The sequence below is a fragment of the Rissa tridactyla genome, chromosome 13, assembly GCF_028500815.1.
Source record: "Rissa tridactyla isolate bRisTri1 chromosome 13, bRisTri1.patW.cur.20221130, whole genome shotgun sequence".
NCBI classification, from domain to species: domain Eukaryota; kingdom Metazoa; phylum Chordata; class Aves; order Charadriiformes; family Laridae; genus Rissa; species Rissa tridactyla.
The window spans coordinates 14,307,235-14,335,184 of record NC_071478.1 but is presented as its reverse complement, the minus strand read 5'-3'; the positions used below and the strand labels follow the sequence as shown (position 1 = coordinate 14,335,184).

The window sequence follows — 27,950 nt, the reverse complement described above, 5'->3', positions numbered from 1 at the left end:
GAAGAGCTGTTATTTTTCTCTGTATGTTTGGTTTGTTTCATGATGGCTTTGTTTGCTTGTTTATTTTTACTTTCAGGCTCTTAGCACAACCTAATAAACGGTTTAAAATTTTGGAAGAGCAGAAACCAGTGCAGACACTGAACTATCTTGACCCCCTGCCTCTGATACAACAGCCTGGAGAAGGCTTGGGAGACGCTAGTGACCCATACACTTTTGAAGATGGTGATATAAAGTACAGCTTCACTGGCAATAAAAAATGCAAACTTGGGGCTGAGAAAGATCCTTCGAAAAAGAACAAGGTAACATGTAAATCCAGAGTCTTTATCATTAATGTTCTTACTGGAGTTTCTGCACCGGCTCACAGGAAGAAACTTCATTTCACTGTGGTGTTTTTGAGCTGGTATTTGCTGGCATCCCTCTGAACCTGTTTGTATATGAAAACACTGCTGTTACAAGGAATACTTTCCAGTTATATATATTCAGCTTGACCAGCAGCAGGTTCCAGATTTAAGCTAAGAAATAAAATACTTTGAGCCTTATATTCACTCGTAGAGATGAAAGAATTTGCTGGGCTGCTTTTTATCTTTCTTGCTTGCTTCAGCTTGACATCTCACCTCACTGCAAAGCTCAGATCTCTCCAGCCCAAGCTTATTTTTCTTCCCCTGGGCAAAATTAGTGTAGCCTTCTGCTGAGAGGATTTGTGGCAGGGACACTATATTGGATTGAACATTTCCTTAGAGGTGTTCTTCCATATGTGAACAGAAGCAATTTAATCACCATTCTTTGGTCTTCACCTGCCCTGTGTGCATTGTACTCCTTATGCATCTTACCCATTACAGAGCTGCTTCACTGCCTGGCTACTCACGCATTGTTCTTGTGTGGGTAACCACCAAGCTTAAAATTCTAGAAGATATGTTTTCTGGAGAAATTGGAGTGGCTAATTATCTGTACTGGCTATCAAAGTTAACTGATGTATGTGGAATCCTTTGTAAATAATACACAACGTTACTTCACGTTTTTCGTAAGACGTAGATAAACAGCAGACAACTGTGTTCTTTTCCCTTCTTAAATTTTGTTTTGCTTCTCAAAGCATTTAATCCAGAGCCCTAAGTTTGGCTTGACATAGGGAAACAGTTGTTCTTACATAGCTTAAATTAATATCCACTAAAAACTCTTGGATTTTTTGTACAGTCAGAAGATGGAGTTGGTACCAAGGAGATCCCCACAACGGGTCATTCTACACCAGTTCCTGATGGAAAAGATGCCATGTCTATTTTCAGTTCTGCTCCTAAGACTGGTGAGTAAAAGCTTTTTAATTCACTCTGCAAAGCAAAAACACTCAAAGTTATGCAGTGAAATCTGAAAGGAAAAAATCACATACTGAACATTTTACTGTAAAATGAGAGCTATAGACAGCTCCTGAGATGGAAAAAACTTGATTCTGCTTGTCCTTTTTATAATAATGTAATTATTTATTCTTTCTAGAATATTAAAGTTAAGCAGTAGCTGCCTTCGTTCTTTCGCGATTGACCTTTGGTGCTTGCTTAAAACTTGACGGCAGAGCTATTTCTAGACTACAACATAGAAAAGGGGTCTCAGTGATTCTTGCTTGTCCCATGTTTAGAGTGGGAAGTAAAATTGAAAAAAGGTGATTTTGTGCTTAACTTTACTCCCATTTTTCATGGGGTTTTCCCTTTCTTTTTGATAGATACCCGGCAAGACAATGCTGCAGGCCGAGTAGGCTCTGGTAGCCTCACACAGGTGACGGATCTGGCTCCATCACTTCATGACCTAGACAATATCTTTGATAATTCAGATGAAGATGAGCTTGGTGTAAGTCTTTGTAGGGCTGAGTGTTCTGTAGACTTAAACCTCTGCCAAAGAAAAGGATGTGGATGGAATCCTAGTGGGGAGTGATTATCCCTAATAGATACGAGAGTTTCGAGGTAGGAGGCTTGGATTTTAACTAGGAAGAGTTGCTAGCAGAGAGAGGTATCCTTTCAGGAGATCCATCATGGAGAGAAATCATCACTGTATAATTCAGCGATATTAGGAGATCACTTGGGTAACATCAAAGCTTGCGTTGTCTGACAGTTTTTCAGTCCTGAGGGGAACCTGCATACAACTAACTTGCTGATTCAGTCATTGCATAGACAGGCTATAAGAATACTTCCATAGGTTAAGCAATGTAGTTGCTTTGTCATTCCATCTAGTTTTGTGCCCTTAGCTTTTGTCAGTATTTTGTGTTTGTTTGAGAGTTATGGAAAAGATCCTAGTTTTATTAACTGGTGATTTGTTCTTTTACCTTGTTTGAGATGCTGCCCAAAGAAAATTAAATTCAACCTTAGTGAATTTCAGTAATTCTCTGAAGCATTTCTATTCCTACAAGCGGTTTATTTCAGTGCAAAGAGGAATAGTTGCTGAATATTAGGAAATACAAAAGGAAAAGCAGATTTACATCAGTTACCAGGAAAAAAAAAAATCAAGACACATAGAAAGGCAAAGCTTGAATAATTACTGTTTTTAAGCTTAATCTAATATAGCCATAATGATACAGAAGGAGATCCGACTGATAGTAGGTAATAGTATTTAAAAGTCTAATGCCTGGTTCTTGGCAGTACTGTTAAAGTACACCAATTTATTTACCACTTCTCCCTGTACTGTGGTTCTACACAAACTGCACTTAAGATATCGCAGTTAATATGCAAATCTACTAGAGGACTGTTGTGTCAAAATAAAAAAATTACCTTTTTCTGTGTAGTTGGCCTGGTCAGACCTAATGTTCTTCCTGTCTTAAAACTTGCACGTATTGAGCTCTCTCCTGTGGTAGTCTGCTTATGGCCTTCTTACTCTGTGTCGTGTTCTCGTCGTTGTTCTCAAGTCAAGTAGGCACATTAATTTCACGTCCAGTGTTTGTGATAACATTTTCGATGTAATTTGTGTGTGTATATAGATACATGTGATATGCTTATATGTATGTATCTATATATTGGGGGGGTGTTTGGGCAGGCAAATATTTCAGAGATTTTGTTTCGTTTTAGTGTTGAAAGAGAAGAAAAAGAAATCCAGCCTCCTTGGGGGGAGCGGATGGGAGAGTAGAAAAGTAAACTTTTTTGTTTCTTGTGAAATCTCATTCAGAGAGTTTCCGGAATTATTAATACCTTATGAATTCTAATATTTTGTACATTTTTTTAAGATGGTGTGTGATTATTCTGCTTTTAGGCTGTATCACCAGCTCTTCGGTCATCAAAAATGCCCACAGTAGGGTCTGAGGAACGCCCTGTAGGGAAGGATGGTAGAACAGCAGTACCTTACCCACCAAGTAAGTAGCAACAACTGATTACCACTTTGTTGACATTTAAAATCTTCTTATAGCTACCATACTGCCTTTCTGTAGGAAGCTTATAATGTTATTTTTTCAGGGCTAGGAGGTAGTGTGCTTATTTTGTTCTGTAATTACCAGTTGCCAATATTAAAGGAGGATAAGCAGATTTTAATGAAAACAGTGGATGGTAATATAGACATGTGTAGTTAATGTGCCTGCTGAGATTTCAGATGCTCTTCTTTTGACATTATTGTCTTAGGTTGGAAGTACGGGAAGGATTTGTTACAAATCATTTAGAAGCTATCCCCTCTATTCTCAATTCAGTATTTAGTCTCAGTTAGTCAAACCATTACCATATCCTTCTTTAAGTATAAATCATTCTTCTTTTTAAAGAATTTAAAGCTAGACTTACCAGTTGGACATTATGGCACAACCTGTCTTGGAAGAAAATTGCATTCAGCATTTGACAAATTCAGACTAAAACCACCTTCAGGCAGGGTTTAATCTAGATGTGGAAGTGCGTGATTAAAATCGAAGAGCTAGGTTCTAACTGAAGACACGTTGCAGGCACTACACATGTACAAGGAAGGCTATAGGAGTGCAGGAGATTTAGAAATTAAACTTAGTATGCTGAAAATGTATGAAGCGTAGATTAAAACAATAGAGCTTTTTTGTAAGGACTGTGCCAACAACTGTTTGGAACGATAACTTTTACTGGCTGAGATAGATGGGTTTTCTTGCATTTCTTGCACCTGAAGGGAGGGTGTAGTGAGATGGGTGCCGGTCTCTTCTCTCAAGTAGCAAGTGATAGGACAAGAGGAAATGGCCTCAAGTTGCGCCAGGGGAGGTTTAGGATGGATATTAGGAAAAATTTCTTCACTGAAAGGTTGTCAAGCACTGGAGCAGACTGCCCAGGGAAGTGGTGGAGTCACTGTCCCTGGAGGGATTTAAAAGACGTGTAGACATGGTGCTGAGGGACATGGGTTACTGGTAACTTGGCAGTGTTGGGTTAACGGTTGGACTCGCTGAAGTCTTTTCCAACCTAAATGATTCTATGATTCTATTTATATAGGTGGCATTTCTCTTGACATGAAAGAGAAATGTATATATGTATGTGCAAGAGGAGGAAGGTGAGAATTTTTGGTGTAATACTAACCAATCAAATTATGAATTACAAATTACTTAGTGATATGGAGGAAGAATGTTTGATTTTTGTGGCCGCTATAAGCAGAAATCAAATCTCTCTGCAAATCATTCTGTAATGCCTTCTCATTAACGTTAGCTGGTAATGAGAACAAATTGAGGAGAAGAAAAAAAACAGTCTGAAGGAGATGAGTCAGAGTTTTATGGACCCATAAAAGCTGTGCTGATTTACTCAAATGTAGAAGCCTGAAGTATACAGAGATTGGATTTTGACAGGTTTAGTTGATCCATAGCTTTTTAAAATATGCAAAGCTTTTTCAAGCATGACACACATGAAAATGACTAGCGGTAGTTAGCCTGTTGCTGTAGGGTTGGGGGATTTTTTGTAATTAAACTTTTTTATGAATCTGCACTGCAGAATTTTGCTAACTGGAGTGAGGTTGAGTGTGAGAAAATGATATACTCCAGAGCTGTATGAAGTAAGTTAAATCGATACACTCCACTTCTGCTTTGTAGCTGTCGCCTTGACACTAGCTGTCGAGGCATAACAGTATCTGCAGGGAGGTGAAATGCCTTGTACATCATAATAAAGTCCCACTGACCACATTTCATTTTAACCTTCCTTCCTGTCCCCCTTTCTCCCGTTTCTAAAGCACACTTCTCTCTGTTGAAAGACAGAGGCAGTAGCTAATCCAGCTGGCATCCTGAAGATTACATTTCATACTAGCATCGTGTGGAAAATAGTTTTTTCCATTCTACTGAACCTGTTTTCAACATTAATTTATCCTCTATCAGGACAAGACTAAGGTCTTTTAAATTTAAAGACTGAGAAAGGAAAAAAAAAAAAACCACAAACCCCAAACCCCAAACCAATTGAGTGGGAATAATTCATATCCCATTATTTACCCTAGTACTCCAGGTTGTGAAAGACTTTGGGGTCAGTTCTGACTGTTATTACCAACAGAATACTTTCACCTATTTGAGTTGTTTCCCTTTATCTAAAGAATTAAATAGACTGGCTGTCTCATTCTGTGCACAAAAGAATGAAATTCAGGTTTCAGCTCTGTTAAGGCAGAGTGGAGACACATCCTGAGGCTGCAGTGTCCTACAAAAATGTACTGTTAGGGTACGTATTCATATGTATAAGCTATATATAATTTTAATTCCATTACTTGTGTCTGTCTTACAATTTGTTTTTGAGAGTTCAATGTTTCACCAGTTTGGATTTCCACAATGCGGTGTTTACCAGTCAGAAATCCATCTGTATTTATTTATGAATTTTTCGTAATCTTTAGGCTGCAAAAATTATAGAATACAAATACGTCCTTGTGTCCTGTCAGCTCAGGTTGGATGCATGTATAGGAATGGAAATGGGCATTTAGTCTGTCAGAAGAAGTATTTAAGAAGAGATACCTATGGGAATTTACCCTTCTCTAATTCGAATATTTTAACGGTAAATTCACCAGAGTGATGGCTACGTCCAGAGAATATTTGTCCTAATTCAACCAAGAAAAGATAACATATATTCTGAATTTTAAGCAAAATAAATATGGAAGCTGGTAGCTGGAAGGAGAAAGAATGTAGCTGAGAAGAAAATGCAAGACTTGTTTTGATTTTTGTTTTATTGCCTTATGCTTTTTTAAGCCTTTCTGTTGGGGGTTTTGTTTGTTTGTTTTGCGTAAGGAAGAAAAATATACAATGGATGATTACATTACCTTCATTTACTGAGAAGTAATTTAGGGATCTTCCTGCCTTAATGTATTGTGATGCAAAATTGTTACTATTATTATAATTTTGTGGCTTCCTCTGGCACTTGTCACTTTTGGATGCCTGGCAGTCTGATTCTTAAGCAAAACTGCCTATGTTTGTGTTAGCAACGGTAGCCTGTCTTCTTTTCAGGAGTTGTGTCGCTAGGGACCAAATGAGACCACAATGACTGTGTGGCAGTGGAAAAATGCAGCTAAGTGCACGCAAATTCCAAAAGCCTCCCGTTTTAGGGCTCGGTATCAGCTCTAAAAAAGGGAAGAAAGTCCTCTGTATCTCCTTAGTAACAGTTGCTGGCGTGACCTTTGCATTAGTGTCAATTAATCTCGTCTATTATGAAATTAGGTTTTTGTTGCTGTTAAAATTGTACATAGAATTTGTGTATCTACCAGTTTGTAGTTTCTGCTGAACAATATGCTTGCAAAGTATGCCTAGGAATTTTTTGGGATTTATCTCTAGGAGTTAATTTTTCATCTAGATCTATACTGGTGTCAGAACTCTCCTATGTCTGTAGAATCTTTGCTAGGTTTTAACGGATGAAATAAGAGTTAATATTGAGTCAGTTTCTTCTGGTTTATTGGATTTCCTTGAGAATTTGTATTTTAGTGATTAACAGTACGTTATTTCATCATATTTAGCCGTGGCTGATCTCCAAAGGATGTTCCCAACACCACCTTCTTTAGAACAACACCCTGCCTTCTCCCCAGTAATGAGTTATAAAGATGGGATAAGTTCAGAGACTGTGACTACCTTGGGAATGATGGAAAGTCCTATGGTCAACATGGTTCCAACACAGCTTGCTGAGTTTAAAATGGAGGTGGAAGATGGATTAGGTAGCCCTAAACCTGAAGAAATTAAGGTAACATGACAAAGATGTGGTATTTTTATAATCTCATCTATGTATGTTTTGATTTTTATAAACAAGTCACATGTATTGTAGCGTGTGTAGCAGAGTACTTAATAAATGTGAACTGGATCCCCATAAACTACATACCAGTCTGTAGTTGGAAAAAAAATCTTTAGCAAAAGAGATTTTTAATTGTTTCCCTGATTTTACCTATAGGTATTTTTCTTCTCATAATTTTGTTTGTAAAGATTTTGAGTGTTCTCGGGAAACAAGCAATATTGTATGTGAAATGAGGCCTATGCCTAACAGAAAGAATGTACATATATCAAAAAACATGGTACTTGTGACTAAGTAGCTGTTAAATGATTTATTTCTTCAGATGACTTTTCTGTAGCACCTTTTATGTATAGCCACTCCTTGCTGCCAGTCTCTGGGGATGCAGCTAGGAGAAAATTCATGCATGTAGAAAGGCTGCCTTTTTCTCTCTGAAATGTTGCCTTTTTTGGTTAGGGTTGAAAATCTCTGAGAAAGCCCAGGGGTTGAACTTGCTCTGTTTCTTCTTCAGCTGATGTTACTTCACAAGTTTTAAGGCCAGATGGGACCATTCTTATCTGACTTTCTGTATAACACAGGTCAGGTAATGTCACATAGTTACTCCTATATTGAGCCCTATAGTGTATCTGAGTAAAGAACTATTTTTAAATGGGGACTCTGCTGCTGGGTACTGGTACTCACCTCCCCGACTTTACATATCAAGATGTATCCATTTTTCCATAGCATCACATAAAAGGACTTAACATAAGCACCTGGCGTACATTGATTTGTATTTCATTGTTCCATCTTTAGCACAGGTTACAAGGTAGGATAAAACCATTCTGCCTGCTTGTGTGTATTCTGCATTACTTAACTTTTCGGGCCAATTTTTGTCACTTTTGTCAGAAGTTATCGTCGTCATATTTCCATGCATATAGCTGGAGGGGTTTTTTATTTAAAAATGCATATTTCCCCTGTAGAAATACACATCGCCACCTTCTGCACCAAGCTCATTTGTACGCAGTTAATAAAAAGGGAGATACACACTGTAACTCTGTCTTCCCGGTAGTGCCCAACCCTTGATTTTATAGCCTAGTTCTCCTTTGGGCCCACCCTGTCCCTAATCTGCCACAGCCTGTTCCTTCTATTTTAACAGCTGTTTCTCTCCCCAGCACTACCTCCTTCCCTCTCATTTTGTGCTCCCGTGAGTGTTGGAACTAACCGAAGGCTTATTTTTAAGCATCTGCATTGCTGAGAGCACTGTACACAGAAAGATACAGCACTTGCAGTTGCATGGACATCAATACGGGAATACTGATACATAAATATATCTTAGTATAAATGATTTAGTCAGCTATGAATTAGTAAACTTTCCTGCACGGCAGTAAGTGGTATACCTTAGGTAGACTGAAAGTAAAGCACAGGCAAGCCAAAGGGTGATTTTCTCAGTAAGAGCATTGAGTTTTGGCCCTGGGAGAGGAGGAAGTCCCTGTCCCCAGGAGAGGAGGAGGAGGTAAGAGACCTTGTTGCACTCAGGGATTATGTCTCCATATTGTGATAAAGTGTGTCCAGTCAGGAGTGTTCAGGAGTCACCAGCTCACAGGGCTGCACGTTAAGCTGGCACCTGTGAAGGGGCTGAGCTGGTAGAGTGTTTTATGAACAATTCTGTTGAGAAAGAGAGACTTTGCAAAAGTGTAAGGGAGTTAGTTATCACTGTCCCCTTCGTGAGGACAGTTAACCACCCGGAAAGCTAGCCATATATATTATTAGTGCAAGATCTCTTCTTCTTTCTGTCCTAACCTCCTGACTTTGAAGGCATGATGAGAGACTGCATCTTCTTAGAGGTTTCACTGCTGGCCATTTGCCTTGTACAGTTTGTGTATCTACCAATTTTTATACCATTAGAGAAGTTTGAAATAAGTTTTTTATACGGTTTGTAAGACTTGGCCTTGCCACAGACCTTACTGGGTTTTTTTCTTCTGATTGTGCAGTAAATATTTGCTTAAGACTAGGATAATTTAGGCCTGGAAAGAAAATCCGTATTGCAATTTGTTGAGCTGAAAGTTTGAGTGGGAACAGATTTTAGGGCGTCATTGATGCTGAAGATATTTTAATCTCCCTCACATCCATTTTAGGAGTATTAAAAGACATATTTTAATTCTGCCTGATAACATTTCCAACAGCACAGTTTACTTGCTTTTAAGTGTGTCACACCTGCTCATACACACCAGTGGGGGAAACAAGCACCTAAACCCATTGCTAATCATTTTGAGAACATGTAAGTAGATTTCTTTTGCTGAGCGTTCAGCAGCTGAAGGTAGCAATCCACACATTCCTCATCTCTCAATGCTTTACAAGGTGCAAGGGAAAAAATGCAAAGATCTAATGAGTTGTTAAATCCTGACATTCTGAGAGAGACTACTGTTACTATTTTAATAATGATTTTTACTTTGCAGTAGTGCCTCAAAAGGACTAGCTCTTTTCTTCTGAAAGAAACTTGGAATAGGTGTAGAAACTCTGGCTGAAGTTCTTGTCGTCATTCTCTGCAAACAAACATGACGGTCAATGAAAGTCCAGTTTGACTGACTTCATTCATATTTATATTTAATATTAAGTTTACTAGATTGTTTATATATTTATATTTTATAGTTTATTTATGGTTAATATTTGGAATGCGTAAAGTGTCCGCTGTTGTTACTTGGATTATATTAATCCCCAACGCAGGGGTTATTCAGAGAGGCTGGCGTAAGGCACCTAAGGTTTCTTCACCCTGTGACTCGGCCTCTCTCTCCGTTGTCAGTATAAAAGTCTTGCAAAGATCAATCCTTTAAGTGCCTAAAATAGGTGCTTAAAATCAGGTATTATGAAAATTTCATAGTGCACTACTCATTTTTCAGACATAGCTTTTCTTAAATGAGTCTAATTGTGAAGTCTAGTGATATTACAGTTGTATAGCATCGCAGTGAAACAAGGAGCCTCAGCTGAGTTTCCTTGAAGGAACTGCTCTTGAATGTTTTGTAGAATGAATAAATATACTTAATTTTGGAAAAAATGCAGCTGTAGAGGGTTCAAACAGTACAATAGATTTTACTTAAAAATAAGCATCTAAATGTAAAAAGCAACCTTACCATATTGTTGTAAACAATGCCGCTTGGATGTTACAGGATTTCTCGTATGTGCACAAAGTTCCATCATTTCAACCTTTTGTGGGCTCCTCCGTATTTGCTCCACTGAAGATACTGCCAAGTCAGTGCCTCCTACCTCTGAAGATACCGGATGCCTGCATTTTCAGGCCTTCTTGGGCTGTTCCTCCTAAAATTGAACAACTTCCTTTGCCACCTGCAGCCACTTTCATTAGAGATGGCTACAAGTAAGTACAGTCTTGTAGGAAATTAGTTTGTCATGCCCATACCTAAAAAGGCTCATTAATTAAAATTCTTGCATATATTAATAGCGCTTTACTGTGCACCAGAACCATAAAATATCCTGCAAATGTATTTTAAACCTTTTAAATTTATCATTGTCTCAGATTGAAAAGTTCTGATAGTAGGAACATTTGAATTAGAAACAGCTTTTGGAAATTGGTGGTTGCAGTATGTGTCCACTTCACTTTTAGCGCTTTTAAAAGAACAGGAACATATGGTACTTGAATTAATTGCAATTTCTGATACAGGAAAATATTCAACTGAAAATAGAAGTGTTAGGGAACAAAATTAATGCACTTAACCTCTTGCGTCTCCGCTCCATTTCAGCGCCCAGTTCTCCAGCCTGCAGTTCGGCTCCCCTCTTGTTTGTACTTGTGCATTCAGTCGGAGCTTCAGTCTGACGATATCTGGGCCTGATCATACCCGTTTGCCTTCTGAGGGCTCTTAAAATTTTGAGTAGGCCTGTGACAGCTCTCTTCTCCGTGTTCTCCCGTTAGCTCTTCTGCGTTCTTGTGATTTAACCTGAATGGGTCACATACGGAGCTGCTAATCAGGCAGCTGCAGATGGGATGTATGCTGCCCTCCCCATGCTGAATACTCGTACAAAAGATGCCAAGTCTCTCTCGAGTATGAGAGTGCTGTGACCTATAAGCAGAGACTGCTATTAAATTTAAAAGTTTGTATTCTTTACTCAGTTCTCAGAAATTAGCAATGTTTATGGAAGAAATTCATTGCTGGAGATTTTGAAAGCTATCAAGAATTTGCACCATTAAATTCATAAAACCTCTTAAAGGGCATAACAATAGTACAAAGGTCTCCTGCTGCACTGCATTCGTGTCTAGAGGAAGTAGCCTATATCTTTAAATCAGTCTGTAAATCCTTTAAATCAGTCCTTTTCCAGCTGCAAAGGATCCTTCAGTGTTCTCAAAAGAATTGCAAAAAAGAAATTGTAAACCCTTGATAGTGCCTAGGGAGCAATTTAATTCTCAGTTTTTTTCATAATAGTAACTGATTTCACCAGGCCTGAGCTGGTTATTAATTTCAGGTATTTGTTGGGGAAAAAAACCCTTTCATTTTCAATATAATCCAATTAGAGTGAAGATTATTACTGCAGGCTTCCGACAGAGTGGTGATTGCCAATCAAGGTTTCTAGGTCACCTTTTCTTATTAGTCTGAGGCGTTCGGTATGCTTCAGATTCAGAGCTCCTTCAAACCTTTGTTCATTTTTTTTTTCCCCTCTCTTGCTTTGAGTTGGACATACAGCAGTTCAAGGTAATAAAATAATTCCAAGGAATAAGGTCTTCACCATTTTCCTTTTTGAGTCACTAATGATATGTGAACGTTAAAATAGCACTCCTTTCAAATAACACGCAAAATTCACAGTAACAACAAACATGAAAAAAACCCGTTTCCCCTCCTTTATCAAGAGACTCGGTGAGTTCTTACGCTTTTTCCTTGCCCTAATATGTAATGAACACATTTCAAGAAAAGCGAGGAACTTCTTAGTAACTTGGAAAGAGAAAAGTTAATTAGAGATCTTATTCTTTTGATTGGCACCATATTACCTGTTTCTTGATATAATGAGTCATTCCAAAGAGAAGATAGATCTCATGGGAATGTACAAAACTGTTCTTTGGTCACTGAAATCTGGCAGAAAATGACAAAAAAAGTAATAAAAACCAGTCATGACAGGAAATGACCCAAAAATATGATTCTTAGCTCTGCTGGACGAAGAGTTTGTAGTGGACTGTGTCAGATTGTGCTGTAGACTGTGTAATCCTAAATGAGGATTTGCATTTCTGGTATCTGAAATACTGTTGCCAGTTGCACAGCGCCATGAGGCAATATCATATACGTGCCACATGCGTGACTTCTGACAGCTATTTGAAGTGATAATTTCTAAAATAAGATTTCTGTGTCTCTGAAATATTTTCTTCATTTCCAGTAATGTATATCTCTTTACAGGTAATTGTGCTTAATACAACAACTACAATTCGTTCTCTTTTCCCTGAAAGAGTTACCAATATCCTAAAACCTTAACTTCATAATTTATTGAGAGATTCTTCTCAAGAGCATTTGAGTTTTAGGCCATGGGAGTAATCTTTAAGAGGGCTAAGTGCCTGAGATGATACCTTTTTATTATACTGATAAGAAAACGGTGCTCATGATGAGAATTACAATTTTAGTTGAGAGACGTGAGTAAAAGCTTACGAGCAGAATGTCTGAAGGTGTTCTTTCTTTACTGCACTTTCAATGAATCCTTTCAGTTTTCACCATCTCCTTGTATTTAAAAATAAATTTTGACAAAATCGGTCTTCACAACCATCCAGTTTGTGATGGCATTTGACTGTTTTTTTCATGTATTTCTTGTAGCAATGTGCCTAGTGTTGGGAGTTTGGCCGACCAAGACTATCTTCAGATGAACACTCCTCAGATGAATACACCAGTGACGCTAAATAGTACTGCTCCGGCCAGCAACAGCGGAGCAGGAGTTCTGCCGTCACCAGCAACTCCCCGCTTCTCTGTCCCTACCCCACGCACTCCCAGGACCCCAAGGACTCCTAGAGGTGGGGGCACTGCGAGTGGTCAAGGATCTGTAAAATATGACAGCACAGATCAAGGTTCACCTGCTTCTACCCCTTCTACAACACGACCGCTTAATTCTGTGGAGCCAGCCACTGTCCAGCCCATTCCAGAAGCCCACAGCCTCTACGTCACCTTGATTCTTTCCGACTCTGTGTTGAACATCTTCAAAGACCGTAACTTTGATAGTTGTTGTATATGCGCCTGTAATATGAATATTAAAGGTGCAGATGTTGGATTGTACATCCCAGATTCATCTAACGAGGATCAGTACCGTTGCACCTGTGGCTTTAGCGCTATTATGAACCGCAAATTAGGTTACAACTCTGGGCTCTTCATTGAGGACGAGCTGGATATTTTTGGCAAGACCTCAGACATTGGTCAAGCTGCAGAAAGACGACTGATGATATGTCAAAGCAACTTGATGTCTCAGATGGGAGAGGGAGCTAGAAGGACCCAGGAACCTCCGATGAGCCTCCTCCTCCTCCTCCAGAATCAGCACACACAGCCTTTCACATCTCTGAGCTGCTTGGACTATATGTCCTCCAACAACCGCCAGACGCTCCCGTGCATGAACTGGAGTTACGACAGACTGCAGGCCGACAGCAACGACTCCTGGATAGAATGCTTCAACGCCCTTGAGCAAGGCAGGCAGTATGTGGACAACCCCACCGGTGGGAAAGTGGATGAAGCCCTAGTAAGAAGTGCCACTGTACATTCTTGGCCTCACAGCAATGGTACGAGTCAGAACAGAGATTCTTTTTATTCTTTGAATTTTTTTGTCACCTCTATAAATTTGTTTGAAACTTGCCAATCAGGAGTCACTTAATCTGTGTGTGGGAAATGATAGGCATAAAAATATTCTAGAAATAATGTAGATTTCTGAAAGCTTTATAAATTAATGTAAAGTACCAGTAATCCAGTTTTCCTTAGACTTTGTGGTCTAAATTGTGTAAAAATCTGTGGAAGTTCACAAATCTGAAGCAGAGATGCAAAACAAATGCAAGTGTTGAGAGGAGGACAGAATTATAGCCCCTTTTTTGGGGGGAATGTTATAAGCAGTCAGCAGAAAAACACTGCTTTCTATGAAAGTGTCACCAAAAAAAGACAAGTTATTTTATAATCAGTTATTACCTGTTTATATGCTGAAGATGCTCTGACTTCTTATGAACTGAGCTGGACAACAGTAGCATTGAAAGGTATGTGAAAAGGACTACGATGACAGCTTTATTTCAGCAATGTTTTCATAAAGTACCACATGATATATACCATTATATTATTAAGCTAATTTGAGTTGTACAAATGTAATGGGCATTGTGAAGCGCAATAAACCAAAAAATGTTGTCACCTCAAAATAATTCTGCCTGGTCCGCACTGAAAGTGATGGCTCTCCTTTGTCGTTTGCAGTACTGGACATCAGCATGCTCTCCTCCCAGGACGTGGTGCGCATGCTGCTCTCGCTGCAGCCCTTTCTGCAGGACGCCATTCAGAAGAAGCGAACAGGAAGGACCTGGGAGAACATCCAGCACGTGCAGGGACCACTCACCTGGCAGCAATTCCACAAGATGGCAGGACGGGGAACCTATGGTACCTATATTGTGTTATGTGCTAACAGTTAAAATGAAAGCACAGATGTCTAGAAATGTGCACTTTCTTCTGGAAATACAGCACAACAAATGGGCTCTTCAGATGCCTTTTTTTGTTTTTTTAATTATTTTTTTCAAATGCCTTAAAAGGTATTTGAAGCACATTGCTTGGATACAGTAGTGGAGGTTTCACCCTTCCAGGTTGATGAATATTTACAGAGTGCAAAAATGCTGGGTGAGGCTCAGACTCCCTATCTGAGTCTGTGTTTTGGCTTGTACTAACACTAGCTGGTATATAAATAACAGGAGGAGAGGAAGCTGTTAAAATTGTACCAGATCATCATAGACAAGAGGGGCTTTCTGAGCCATACAAATATACAAAACATGGGTGTATACATTCTCCACTAAGAGGTTTGTTTCTTGCAAGGTTTCCTGGAGTCTTAATAAGAAGTTTCAGTTTAAGTATCTCCTGGTTATAAGTGACTGGTTATATACGACTGACCTTTAAATATGTATTTCTTGCCTGTGATTTATTTCAGTCAACTGATGCAGTCTTGCTTAGGTTTTTTTCTACTGTTCCATTACGCTTCATTTTCTCTCTCTTGGTATTTAATGTATTGCCGCTTTCCTTTGGGGCTAGGACAGCTTGTGGTAACTACAGTTCCTGTCTAAAACTACTGTGCTTCACAAGGAGTACTTCTACTCTAATAATTTTTGCAGCGTTTGTAACTTTAAAGAGTTAGGATTTGCCAATTGTTACCAGAGAATGAAAACAAAACTACCGTATAGTAAGTAGCAGAGCCTTTGATATAGGTTCAGTAATTTTTATTGAATCTTGACTTTTTAATAAAGTGGGATCATATTCTGCAGAAACTACTGGGTATATTTTCAATTGAAATTTTCAGCAATATTTCTTCTAATGAGCACAGTGTCTGGGAGATACCATGTTAAACTGGATGGTGATCCTCCCAGCCGGGACACTTCCTACGGAGAGGAGCCAGGAGGCAATTTTTAGAATTATGACGACTTTGCTTAGTATTATATACCCAGGAATAAGTTTGCCTAACCATTTTATTTAGTAATTTTGCACAACCAGGTGGAGGTAGATGAAGAACTGTAAAATCAGATTTTATGCATGCATGTTTTTACTTTTGGTTGAATGGAACTTGTGAGACATGGTTACAGTTACAACAAAGTAAAACCACAAGATGAAGCCTCGGGAAGGGCAATACATGTTTTATGGTATACTGAAAGATGTTTTATTGCAACTTTCTAGGAAAGTTTAAGTAGTGCTCGGATTGGCTCCCTTTGCTTTGACTGACCTTTTCATTTTTATGACATTTCTTAAGTACAATATAAATCTTTCTTGTCCTTTATTAAATATTTTTTTCCAAGGAAAAAGACTGTGGGAGAACATGGTTTGTCAGGCATGATACAGCCTCAGTGGATGTTTCCACAGTATGATCAAACTTCTAGGAAACTCAGCATGGCAAGGGATTAGTTATTTCCAATATCCCTGTAAAAGAATGCACTTCCTGGTACATCAGAGAGAACCCACTGCAGTTACACCAGTTATTTTAACGTTTTTTTCTTTCTCTTTTTCTTTTTGAAGGGTCTGAGGAATCTCCTGAGCCTCTTCCCATCCCAACTTTACTAGTGGGTTATGACAAGGACTTCCTGACAATCTCTCCCTTCTCCTTGCCGTTCTGGGAGAGGCTGTTGCTAGACCCGTATGGGGGCCATCGGGATGTCGCCTATATCGTGGTGTGTCCAGAAAATGAGGCCTTGCTCGATGGAGCCAAAACTTTCTTCAGGGACTTGAGTGCTGTATACGAGGTTGGAAAGAGGAGCCACACTGAATTACTTCTTCTTAAGTGTCATTTCTGCTCTACTGCATGTTCATTGGGAGAAATCCATGATTTTTTAAAGTAACAATTATTTGAATAAGGATATCTCTCATTTTGAGGACTTTCTGCACTTTTCGAGTCCAAGAATAATATCTAATTGAGTTACACTGATTCTGTGTGTTACAGGGTATTTGTTGCCATCTGCTCTTTACGGTACACATTCTCTTACTTTACAGAGGATATAACACTAATATTAATACATTTGCAACCTAATGCATGAAGGCCCAACAATACCTAAAGAGCAAGGAGCAGATTAAAGGAACTGTTGCTTTCTTGTAATTCTTATATCTCCAGCTAGGCTGGAGATAAAACCATTTCCTTTTTTAGCATGCACATTGTGTACTACTGAATAGTTTGTAACCTTGGTTTTGCTGTAAATGCAGTTCAAGTCAACAGATAAACATAGCCTTTTGGCTTTATATTTATTAAGAAGCCACCAGATGTGTGCTGGTAATAAAGGGTTTATGCTACAGACCAGCCTGCATAATATCTAGTTACAAGCGTTTCTTCTTTCCTCACCAGATGTGTAGACTTGGCCAGCACAAACCAATCTGCAAAGTGTTACGTGATGGGATTATGCGGGTGGGAAAGACTGTGGCACAAAAGCTAACGGATGAGCTCGTGAGCGAATGGTTTAACCAGCCCTGGGGCACGGAGGAGTGCGACAATCATTCCAGACTCAAACTTTATGCGCAAGTTTGCCGGCATCACCTAGGTAAGTCTGCCATGGCACCAGCAAGGCTGTTTTGGTTTCTGTAAGTATTTTAGGTTATTTGCAGTAGGTGGAAATGCTTTTTTTTTCTTAATTATTATTAATTATGATCTGTTTAAAAAGAAAAAAGGTATTATAAGGCTTTACCTGAATTTCTTAATCCTTCCATGTTAAATTTGCCTACTTTAGAAGCTTTGTTGTTGTTTATCAGTCTGATGACCACATCAGAGGTTCAAAAGCCAATTCTTATCTTTCTAGAAAAGTCAGTTTGGTATAAGATGTTTGTATGTCTCAAAGATTTTCCACACAAGACTTGATCTGGTTTATATGCTGATGATATATGATGATATATATGTATCTCATATATACGATGATATGTATCATCACGGCAGTGTGACAGAATGATGTGCCTGGTGCCTTCAAGCATAACGTTTATTTATATTAGAGGCCAGTTCACTCTGCAAAGGAAGAATGAGTTAACACAGGTGAAAAGAGAAAGTAACAGTATGCTTGATGAACGGGGCCTCCATCTGCTGGGTGTGGGTACTTGGAACCACATTACCCTGAAGGCACGGTCTCTTCTGGACCTCATGGGGGCTTATTTCCATCCTGAAAGAGTGACACACTTTAAAAGATCGGTCTTGTCTTTTGGTTTGTTTTTTGTTATGGCAACCTGCCATATTTGTTCTTTTATAACATAATGTCAGGTGTGCTTGTTTCAGGAAGGAGTGTAGAATCTGAGAGTATGGAAGGATACAAAGTTTGCTGGGGTAGTATCAGAAAGACTGGCTCTGGCTGGGCCTGGATGAGTCCATGGACTCATCTAACATTGTTCCCAAATTTCACCTGGGGAGAGACATGGTGGTTCCATTCCAGAATGGATTCAGAGGCAACATAACATGTATTGTGTGTGTGACAGAGAAATGGGATCTTAGCACAAGACACAGACCCATCCAAAATGTCACTGGAAATACATTTGCTGAGACGGTGCTGGTCAGCAAGACAGGCAGTGATCATAGAACACCAGCCACGTAAATGTTCCATGCTTGAGTGAAACGTGCAAACTATTCTTTTGTTTAAAAATAGCCAGGAACTTTTAAGTGGTTTCTTGAAAAGTGCTTACTCCCTTTGCTCTGAAAAAGGCATGACAATTTTTAAGTCTGCTTACTTCAAGGACTGGTGATCTGGTTTTGGAAAAAAGTTTAAGCAAACATACTGGAGTTAGCTGGGCAGTTCTACAGAGTACCGTGTGCTCGCCCCATCCTTTGAGCGAAGTTTGGCAGAACAGGCTAGGAATCATCGATCTCAAATGACCGCGTTGCCTCATTCAGTCTGCTTTTAGTTTTAATTTACAATGTAAATGGGAGGGAGGAATTACTACAACAGTATTTAACTCAAATACCCCAGGCTTACATACAGAAATATATAGTATGTGCACAGCCAGTTAAGGAACTGGGCTGTTCAGTTCACACCTGAGGCATCTGGCAAGGGCAGTGCTGGAAACCTCCCCTGCTGGTAATTTACCACCTTGCAGAGTAAATAAATAATAAATATTAGTTTGCTTGGTTTTATTCATTTATTACTTAAAAATAATCACTGTGATATCTCTTTTTTCTGATACTGAGGAACAAAAATAACTACATTAAAGTTTGCCATTATTGTAGCTCAGGTAAAAAGGACTTTTAGATTTTCAGTCTGACAAAGACAACCTGCAGTAGATTGCAAAGCTGAGCACTATATAAAGCTATTATCTCAACACAATCTAGCCAGAAGTAATGACATGTTAGTACCAACTCCGATTCACAAAGCTCCGCAAAGTCAGTCCTGTTTTTAAAGACATTTGACTCATATCAGTTAGAACTGAAGCCCTGAAGAATTGATTCCAAAGTAAATATTTATAATGGAGATCATATTCACTTAGCATTTGTATACTCTTAGAATATTCTAAAAGTGGCGCAGAAAATATTGTATTACTTTATGGTTAATGCAGCTTGCTTTGATCTGACAGACTGTCATTAATCTCCTTTCCTCGTTCTCTGCTGTTTCAGCACCTTACCTAGCCACTCTGCAGCTCGACAGCAGCCTGTTGCTGCCACCTAAGTACCAAACCCCAGCGCCAGCAAGCCAGACACAAACAATACCTGGGAACACTGGACCTGCACCCTCAAATTCAACATGTCTTTCGGCTGCTGGGGCACCATCGACAGGCAATTCTTTTAACTCCACACCCAGTGGTGGGACCACTAGCCTTCCAGCAGGAAGCAGTTCATCCTCTGGATCCTCTGTGCCCCAGCTGTCAGCATCTTCTGCAACACCCGGCATTAACCAGATGACCACTACCTCTACCCCGGGGTTTAGTGGGAACATTGGTTCAGGGCAAAACACCAGCACTGCAGGAAACACAGCAGACCGCTCGCAAGGAAGCACAGGTCCTGGAGGAGACGCAGAATCAGGTCAAAACGTACCACAACAGCAACAAGAAGGACAGGAAGGGTAAGTTACTTAAGTGCTCAAATGATTCAAAGTACTTCTAATTAAATCCGCTGTTCTGCTTTCGTACAACTCATAACCTTTAAGCCTTCTGTGAGTCCTTGAAAGGAGAGGACCCTCTGACATGTGCAGTACTACTGACCAGTTGTAAATGGAGCAGGGACCACTTTTATTTGTTCGTAGCAGTTACTGATAAAGGGGAGCTGGAAAAAACAAACCTCTCCTTTTTCATTACAAGAAACAAAGCTTGATTCAGCTGCGTGAACGTGGGTGTCGTAGTGCTGTTTGAGATGCCGTAGGATACCCTGTGAGGTCAGGAAACAGGATTACATTGCTGTTACCTCAAAATAAATGTTAGCAGCACAACGTTTCTAAAGACTTCATTATAAATAGTCATCCATCAGACATAAAATTAGGAAAAGGTTTTATAACATCCTATGTAAGTAACTTCCTGAGTGAACATGTTTTTCATTACTCTCATAATAATGCATATTACTAATAGTCATGATATATGTTATGGAGTTCCTGTATCTTAAGTGAAAAGCCCACATCCTGTTGTAGTTCGGGTTATCCTTAAGACATCTGTTCACTGAATCTATGCAAAATACCGTTTCATCAACGGCAGCATGGTTTCTGACAAAGTAAGTCTGAGCTGCTTTTTATCACTTACAGATGTTGAGCCTCCTATTCATGGCTGAGGCACGGAGGAGTGTTTTACCAAGTATAAAATGTTCAGTTGCTCCTCCCATTACCCACGGAACCTTTTCTGTAACTGAATAGAGGACTTCAGTCTCCACGAATATTACTTTGGCACTTTTCCGCAGTTCTCAATTCCTTCTCTCCCCCTTCCATCTCTCCCAAAAGAAAACCCTAAACAGCACCAAAACTCAGGCATGCACATACATAAAAATAAAACTGTCAGAGCTAGTATTAGTCAACTTTTCCATATTCTTCAGACATCATCTATTCTGATTGCATTAAAAAAATTATGTTAGACTTTAGGTAAGTATCTTTAATGCATAATTAATAACAGGTATTTTGGATTCAGAACTGCTCTAAGTGTCATCTCTCCTTAATCGCTGTTTTCATGTTTTTTAGTTTTGCTTCTGCACATAAGAATCACTTAGTACTCCCCTTTTCCTCCTCTGCTTCAGCCTTGCACACCTCTACAGAAAAACAGTAATTAACAATTGTAAGTTGCCTTTGAATTTAACAACGTCTATGTCTCTAGGGTTACAGAGCGGGAGAGAATAGGGATTCCCACTGAGCCGGAATCTGCGGACAGCAATGCCTACCCTCCGGCAGTTGTCATCTACATGGTGGATCCTTTTACCTACACTGCAGATGAAGAATCTGCCTCAACCAACTTCTGGCTGTTAAGTTTGATGAGATGCTACACGGAGATGTTGGATAACTTGCCTGAGAACATGAGGAATTCTTTCATTCTCCAGGTAATTCTACTTTCCTCTGTATCTTCATACTGGAGAGTCATTCTGTCACAACATACTTTTGATACATACACTATACTAAAAGATACAAAATGGAAGATAACATATAAAATTTCAGTGATGTTTACAAATTATTTTGTTGACAGTATAAGTCTCTATATTAAAAAAACACTTGCTTTTGTTTTGATGAGGAAATTAAGTTAAGGCAGCCACAGTATCCTTGCATCAAATCTATTGCGTGGTTCTAGCAATCATACGTGCTGGATGCTTCCTGAAGAGGGAGTTCAATTATTTAAGTAGCGAGTTGGGTTGCCATTGCCAAAAACGTCCAGTTGCTCCTTTGATTGTTTTGCATGTTGAGTTGTTTGATTTTTACATTCTCTTGATTTATGCTGTTTAATCCAAAAGAAGTATGTGAAACCAGACATTTAATGCATAATTTAGCTATTGTGTTGTTATTATCTGCTTCTTAAAAATAATTTACCATGTAACTTGGCATATAATAAGAGTTACTTACTATGGAATTACTTCAGAATTGAATTTGTGTAGTCAGAAGCAGAGCTTGGCCTCTTGCCCAGACTGCCCACATTTTGCCCTGCCTCCTCTTTCTCAGCGGCGCAGTCGAAATAAACGGGGGGAGACCCGAGATTACAAGCTGTGCATGTACGTGTGCAATGCATGCAAGAAGCAACATGTGAATGATTTCTATATACGTTACTCATGGATGCTCAACTTAGCTTAAAAGTATTTTAATTGTAATTATAAAAAAAAAAAGAATTGGAAGTTATTATAGTGTTTCAAATTGGGTATGGAAAACATTTGTCGTTTTTGGTAATCTTGACTTCATCGTTCCCCGAAATGATGGGCGGAACTGTCACCAAAATATTTCATGCTTGGGGATGAACTGAAAATCAGATTCACAACGTCGTATTTTGATAGACTGCAGGCAATTTAATTGATTCAGACCTGAAGATACTAAAAATAAAATAGCCAGATACCGCAATGCCTGAAATGCAAGAACATCTAAATGGGCTTACCAGCTCTTTCTAAGTACTGCTTATTTTCTGGGCACTTACCATTTGTTTTTCCAAATATGTGGCATTTTGCCAGTTCAAGTCAAAAGAAAGAGTAGCCAATTTTCTCTAAGTAAAGGGAAACATGATATAGCTACCAGCACAATATTCTCACAGCTGTACCACAGTATACACAAATATACAGTTATTGAAAAAAAAATCAAACCCAAATCTTTACAGATTTATTACAATTCATATATAGAGCAGAAAAGCTGAGCTTCTGAAATTTTTGGATAAAGTAGTTGTCTTTTAAAAATGCAGTCGCATTTAGTAAGTAGAAGTATTTTGTATTATTTATTTTGTATTATTATTATTTATTTTGTATTTTGTATTATATATTAGTAAGTATTTAGTATTTTGTGGCACTTCAGGGCATGCTCTAGTGGCAGAGATTGTAGGTTGTTTGGTTGGACTCGATGATCTTAAGGGTCCTTTCCAACCATGAAGATTCTGTGAATATGCTACCAAAATTCCAATGGTTCAAGCAAGAACCATGCAGTAGTAAAAGTTTTGTGATACTTCAGTTTTTATTACTACTGAAAATATTTGTCATGTGGATTTAATTCTAATTTTAAAAAGGATTTGAACTGAAAACAATATTTTTGTTATGCTTTGTTTACTTGTGAAGGAATGTGGTGCTATTTCTCCTTTCTGTTCCTGTGCAGATGGGCCTTAACCACCAAACTCAAGTCTCACAGGCACATCTAGCTGTGGTTCTGTTTCTTGCTGGCTGAACGTGTAAATGGAAGTGTTGCTTCACGTTACTTTCTGAAACAAATAAAACTGAACAGCAGCATACGGTTGCTGGGCTTCCACTGTTTACTAAATTGAACAGGAGAAACAACCACATAAATCATTACAACAGAATCTTAATTCTGCTCTCTGCAGTCGTCTTTAAGAACGACACCATAGTGCCCCTTCCCACATGACCAGCAAATAATTCTAACCCCAAACTATGGAACCAAACCTGCCGGAACCCAACGTTCAGAATCCCGAGATTATACAGTAAAGGCTACCTGCAAATGAAGGGGTTGATCGGTCTGAAACAAATTAAAGGTGTTTGAATATGGGTGTTTGGTTTTGGACTGAGGATTAAAAAAAATTAAAACTAAAACTACCCCCAGGTTTTAGGCTGTTGCTTGTAAAAGCCACTAGTAGTTACTACTTCTAGTATGCTTTGATAAATGTTATACATGTAATTAGGTGCCCTTCCCAAATTGCAGTATAAATGTGAAAGTGGACTTCAGAAAACTAAGACTTGACTGGGGAAAACGATCTGTTCTTTTTGTGTAGTTGACTGGGTTTCTTATTCAATGATGTTTATATCACAGAAAGCAAAATTCATTTAGAGTTTCTGATAAGCTGGGTTTGTCAGCTGTCATTGAGGTATTATAGCACTATTCGGTTGTTGTTGCCCTCCAAAAAGTCTCCTCCATTATATTGGAGGGTAGGAGTGTTGGCTTTCTGAGAGATTTTGCAACCCTAAATATATCATTGTAATGGCAACAGCAGTTTTGTACCAGGAATATCGTCGCTGAATGTTGCAGCCATTCGTGCAGAAGGGCAGTAGGGAAGCTGCAGGTGCTGTAATGCAAATAACTGACTACCGCATACAAAGTGTCTTGGTTGTTAAATGACTAATGAATGCGTGAACCTGGTTTGCTATTAACAAACAGCTCTTTGCAGACTTTCAATCATGTTTTATTGTTTATATGAACGATACAGATTGTGCCTTGCCAGTACATGCTGCAGACAATGAAGGATGAACAGGTTTTCTACATTCAGCACTTGAAGTCCTTGGCGTTCTCGGTGTACTGCCAGTGCAGGAGGCCGTTGCCCACACAGATTCACATCAAGTCTCTCACAGGCTTTGGGCCAGCCGCCAGCATTGAGATGACCCTCAAAAATCCTGAGGTTAGTACTGGTGTCAAGAAAGTGAAAGCCTGCTAATAAACTGTATTCCCTTTTCTCAAATATCAAACAAAACATAGAGAATACTTTTAGAAGTTTTTTTTCAAGGTATAAAAGACAATGACAATATAAAGGCAAAAGGTAAGCTAATACTAAATAGAAAATAGTAAGAAAACTGTCAGAGGACTTGCTTTCAAAACATTTTAAGCTTCTGGTTTTGAGTGATAAAAGGTTAAAGGTCATCATAAAAGAAGAGAAAATGTACACTGTTACTTGGGATTCTGAGACATTTTGTAGTTTTAGTCTATGGTATTCCTACAACAAAGTGTTTATGTCCAACCTTTATTTATATATACATATATATGCATATATATGAAATAAGTTCCTGTGCCTAATTACAGACACTACATTAATTCCCTGAGGTAATGGAGAAATCCCCCTATTTCAGTGGGCTTATCTTTCATCTGTTCTTTAAACTGTAAACATTCAAGCCCTATTTCTGGAATTTCAGGGATTTCAAAAGAAGAATAATCCATCCTACTTTCCATGAATGTTTTTCGTTCTTTGAAAGATAACAATGACTGTTTTATTTAGATTTAATGGACCAACTAAACACTTAAACACTTACCTTGGGATAAAGACATGCTTGTTAGGGTTTAAAAACCTAGTTTCAAAATCATCATAAAACCCAGCTATCAGCACATTTCATTACTCACATAAAACCACAAGCTCTCACTGAAAATTTCTAAAAGCAGTATCACCCCAGGCGTCTCCTCTTCATGTTCTCTCCTCGTGCTTCCCTCAGAATGGGATCTGTGCGGCAGGATGGATTTTGCAGCAAGTTACAACAGTCATCCTTCAAACTATTTACGTGTAAGGGGAAGAGCAATAAACTTGCAAGACCCCTGCAAGCATCTCCCTCCCTTTAATTAATGCTCCTGCACTGTTGCCAGGGTGCTGTACTTCTAGAGAGTGACATAAGCAGAAATACGATATTCCCTTAATGTCTCTAACAAAACCCTGTAACTTTTCCTCTAAGCTCATTAACTTGCACTTTGCATTTCATGTTTAATTTCTTCAACATACAAAGGACACCAAAAAAGGGCAAATGTTTTCATGAGCAGCTTGCATTCAGCTTACTTAATTAATCAGATCTCTGCTGCTTCCATTTTACATGCATTTGCTATCAGTGTATTATATTATACTGATATTATAAGTATATTAAACCTAACGCCTAGACAGAAAACCGTATACGAAGTTTGAGCTCTACCTAAGCAATTTCTGATTGAAGTCCGCGGTACCTCAGATCAGATCATCCTGTCCACTGTTCCGTAGGTGGTTTGTGAATGAAGAGAGGTGAGCAGATGCCAGCAATTCTAGCGAAAGGATCTGCCTAGTACCAGGTTTAAATTCCTGTTTCAGAGATTGGTATCACCCTGTCCAAAGGCTGTTTTCATCCCTTAGCTTCCCTGTATATAAAAAGAAATCTTTAGAAAAGTTTTGAAATGCATCAGTTTTAACTAGAGAAATGAATTGTCGATAGCCACCCTTTTCCCAGTATCTCTCTTGACTATGAATGCCTTGAATTTATCTATTGTTTCAAACTCGCATTTCTGTGTACTCACTGCCATCTGAGTTTGTGTTTCTTGCATTAAATAGTTTTGCAGTATCTGCTGATGACTGTGTTGACTTCATTGCAGAGGCCCAGCCCAATCCAGCTCTACTCGCCTCCTTTCATACTGGCACCCATCAAAGACAAGCAGACAGAGCTGGGAGAAACATTTGGAGAGGCCAGTCAGAAATACAACGTGCTTTTTGTTGGATACTGTTTGTCTCACGATCAGCGTTGGCTTCTGGCATCCTGCACGGACCTTCACGGTGAATTGTTGGAAACCTGCATAGTTAATATTGATTTACCAAACAGGTAGAAACCTTTACTTTTTGCACTATATCTAGGTCTATAGTTGTCATCCCTCACTCTCATCGGTTTCTTGCACATCCCTTCTGATCACGTTTCCTGCTGATGTGATCATGGTGATGTTACAGTGGTAACATTTCAGTTGGCACTAACAAGAAACTTATAAACTGCAGCGGAAAAAAGTTAGTGTGTTCCATTTGTTTTACAAATGCTACCTACAAATCTTACCCTGAAGAACAACTGGTATGTTGCTCAGCAGATTGACACCTCTTGCATGTGACTGCAGTAATAGCACTGAAAGCAGACACGTGCTTTTTCTGCTTCTTGTTAGTAAAAGGTAAGTTAGGCATTCCACAGAACTGTAAGAACTCCTATAGGGGGTAAGCAGTGAAATAATGACACAGAATAGAAATTTGAATATTGTCCTTGATTCTCTTCTTACTTTTTTTTTTTCTTCCTTAACCTTCAGGTCGAGGAGGAGCAAGTTGTCTGCACGTAAGATTGGTCTGCAGAAGCTATGGGAATGGTGCATTGGAATTGTACAGATGACATCGCTGCCTTGGAGAGTTGTCATCGGGCGGCTCGGCCGCCTTGGCCACGGGGAGTTAAAAGGTATGAACCGTCAGTGCTGTCACTCCCTGTGGCTTTGGAATGAAGACATGGCCGTAGTGTGCAAGGCAGAATGGCTTACAGAATCGATCACGAACCTTTAAAACCAGAAAATGTAGAGTGCTAATCCTACCCTGGCACTGAGTATTTATATTGGTTTGCATAAACAATGTGCTTGTTTGCACACCAGGGTTGACATTACTCGCTCATGTCTTGTAGATGTTGTGGATGCTTCCAAGTGGATGCCATGGGTTTCCTCACGTGTTAGAAAAAGATTTGAACAATTGTTTCCTGTCACAGAAATAGAAATGGGATTCAGTTCTGATTCCTAAACTTAAACATAAATGAAACAAACAAAAAATTCTTGCAAAAAAAGTTACTGAACAAAAAAATTCAATTTTTTTTCTGTGGTATACAAAACTAACTGATAATCAGTGTTCAATAGCAATAAGGTATTCTCTGCAGAGTTCCCAAGATTTAGCGTTCCTAACAGCTTTGTGGAAACTTGAAGGGAGCTCTGGAGTGGTTTGGGTAGAAGTGCCTTAATCCAAGCAAGGGCAGGGACTGCCTTGTTCACTTCAGCAGTGACTCCTCTCGCTAACTGAAATACATGCAGTCAGCATCTTTTCTGCCATTTCTAGTGGCTGCAGCCACGCTTCAGGTTTTGCTTGGTAACTGATTGGAAGAAAATGGGATTCTGAGAGGGTGCTCTCAGTATTCGCCCATCTCCCGAGTTGGAACGTGAAGATAAATTAGACAGGAGGATACAGATATTTCATGAGCATTTGTCCTTTTACATTAATAACTGAATTCCTCTGGTTAGCTTATTGGAAGAGATTCTGTATTTCATGAGAAGGGGGAAAAAATTGAAAATAGTACACAATAAATAACAATTCAGTCTGAAAGCACAAAGAAATACTCTACAGGGGGAAAAAGCAGTAATTAAATGCCTTCTCCCATGTAGTACATGTAGGGAACAAGAGCTGTTGCCTGCCCTGGTAGGGGAATTTGGCATCCATCGTGCACACAGGAGTTAAATGGAACGAAGGCGGGAAAACGGATTAAGAATTTAATCGTCAGCTCCCTTCCTCTGTTCGGACACATAGTGTCATTTAAATGGCTAAATGTAGTTTCTTGAATGTATATCTGCACCTCCACGTAAATTTGCTTTATTTA

General features: G+C 39.0%; 1 protein-coding gene across 4 annotated transcripts in view; it reads left to right on the top strand.

The window, feature by feature from the left end:
• The window catches only part of MED13L (mediator complex subunit 13L), a 202,042-nt gene that overhangs the window by 159,850 nt on the left and 14,242 nt on the right, over positions 1 to 27,950 (top strand). For all 4 annotated transcript variants that reach the window (XM_054219664.1, XM_054219663.1, XM_054219665.1 and 1 more), the window contains 15 exons: positions 77 to 299; positions 1,192 to 1,297; positions 1,709 to 1,833; positions 3,223 to 3,322; positions 6,871 to 7,091; positions 10,277 to 10,482; positions 12,911 to 13,857; positions 14,528 to 14,707; positions 16,319 to 16,542; positions 17,136 to 17,328; positions 19,374 to 19,818; positions 21,047 to 21,266; positions 24,062 to 24,250; positions 25,948 to 26,171; positions 26,635 to 26,777. In XM_054219664.1, the coding sequence (XP_054075639.1) occupies positions 77 to 299; positions 1,192 to 1,297; positions 1,709 to 1,833; positions 3,223 to 3,322; positions 6,871 to 7,091; positions 10,277 to 10,482; positions 12,911 to 13,857; positions 14,528 to 14,707; positions 16,319 to 16,542; positions 17,136 to 17,328; positions 19,374 to 19,818; positions 21,047 to 21,266; positions 24,062 to 24,250; positions 25,948 to 26,171; positions 26,635 to 26,777 (3,746 nt within the window). The remainder of the gene's footprint in view (positions 1 to 76; positions 300 to 1,191; positions 1,298 to 1,708; positions 1,834 to 3,222; positions 3,323 to 6,870; positions 7,092 to 10,276; positions 10,483 to 12,910; positions 13,858 to 14,527; positions 14,708 to 16,318; positions 16,543 to 17,135; positions 17,329 to 19,373; positions 19,819 to 21,046; positions 21,267 to 24,061; positions 24,251 to 25,947; positions 26,172 to 26,634; positions 26,778 to 27,950) is intronic.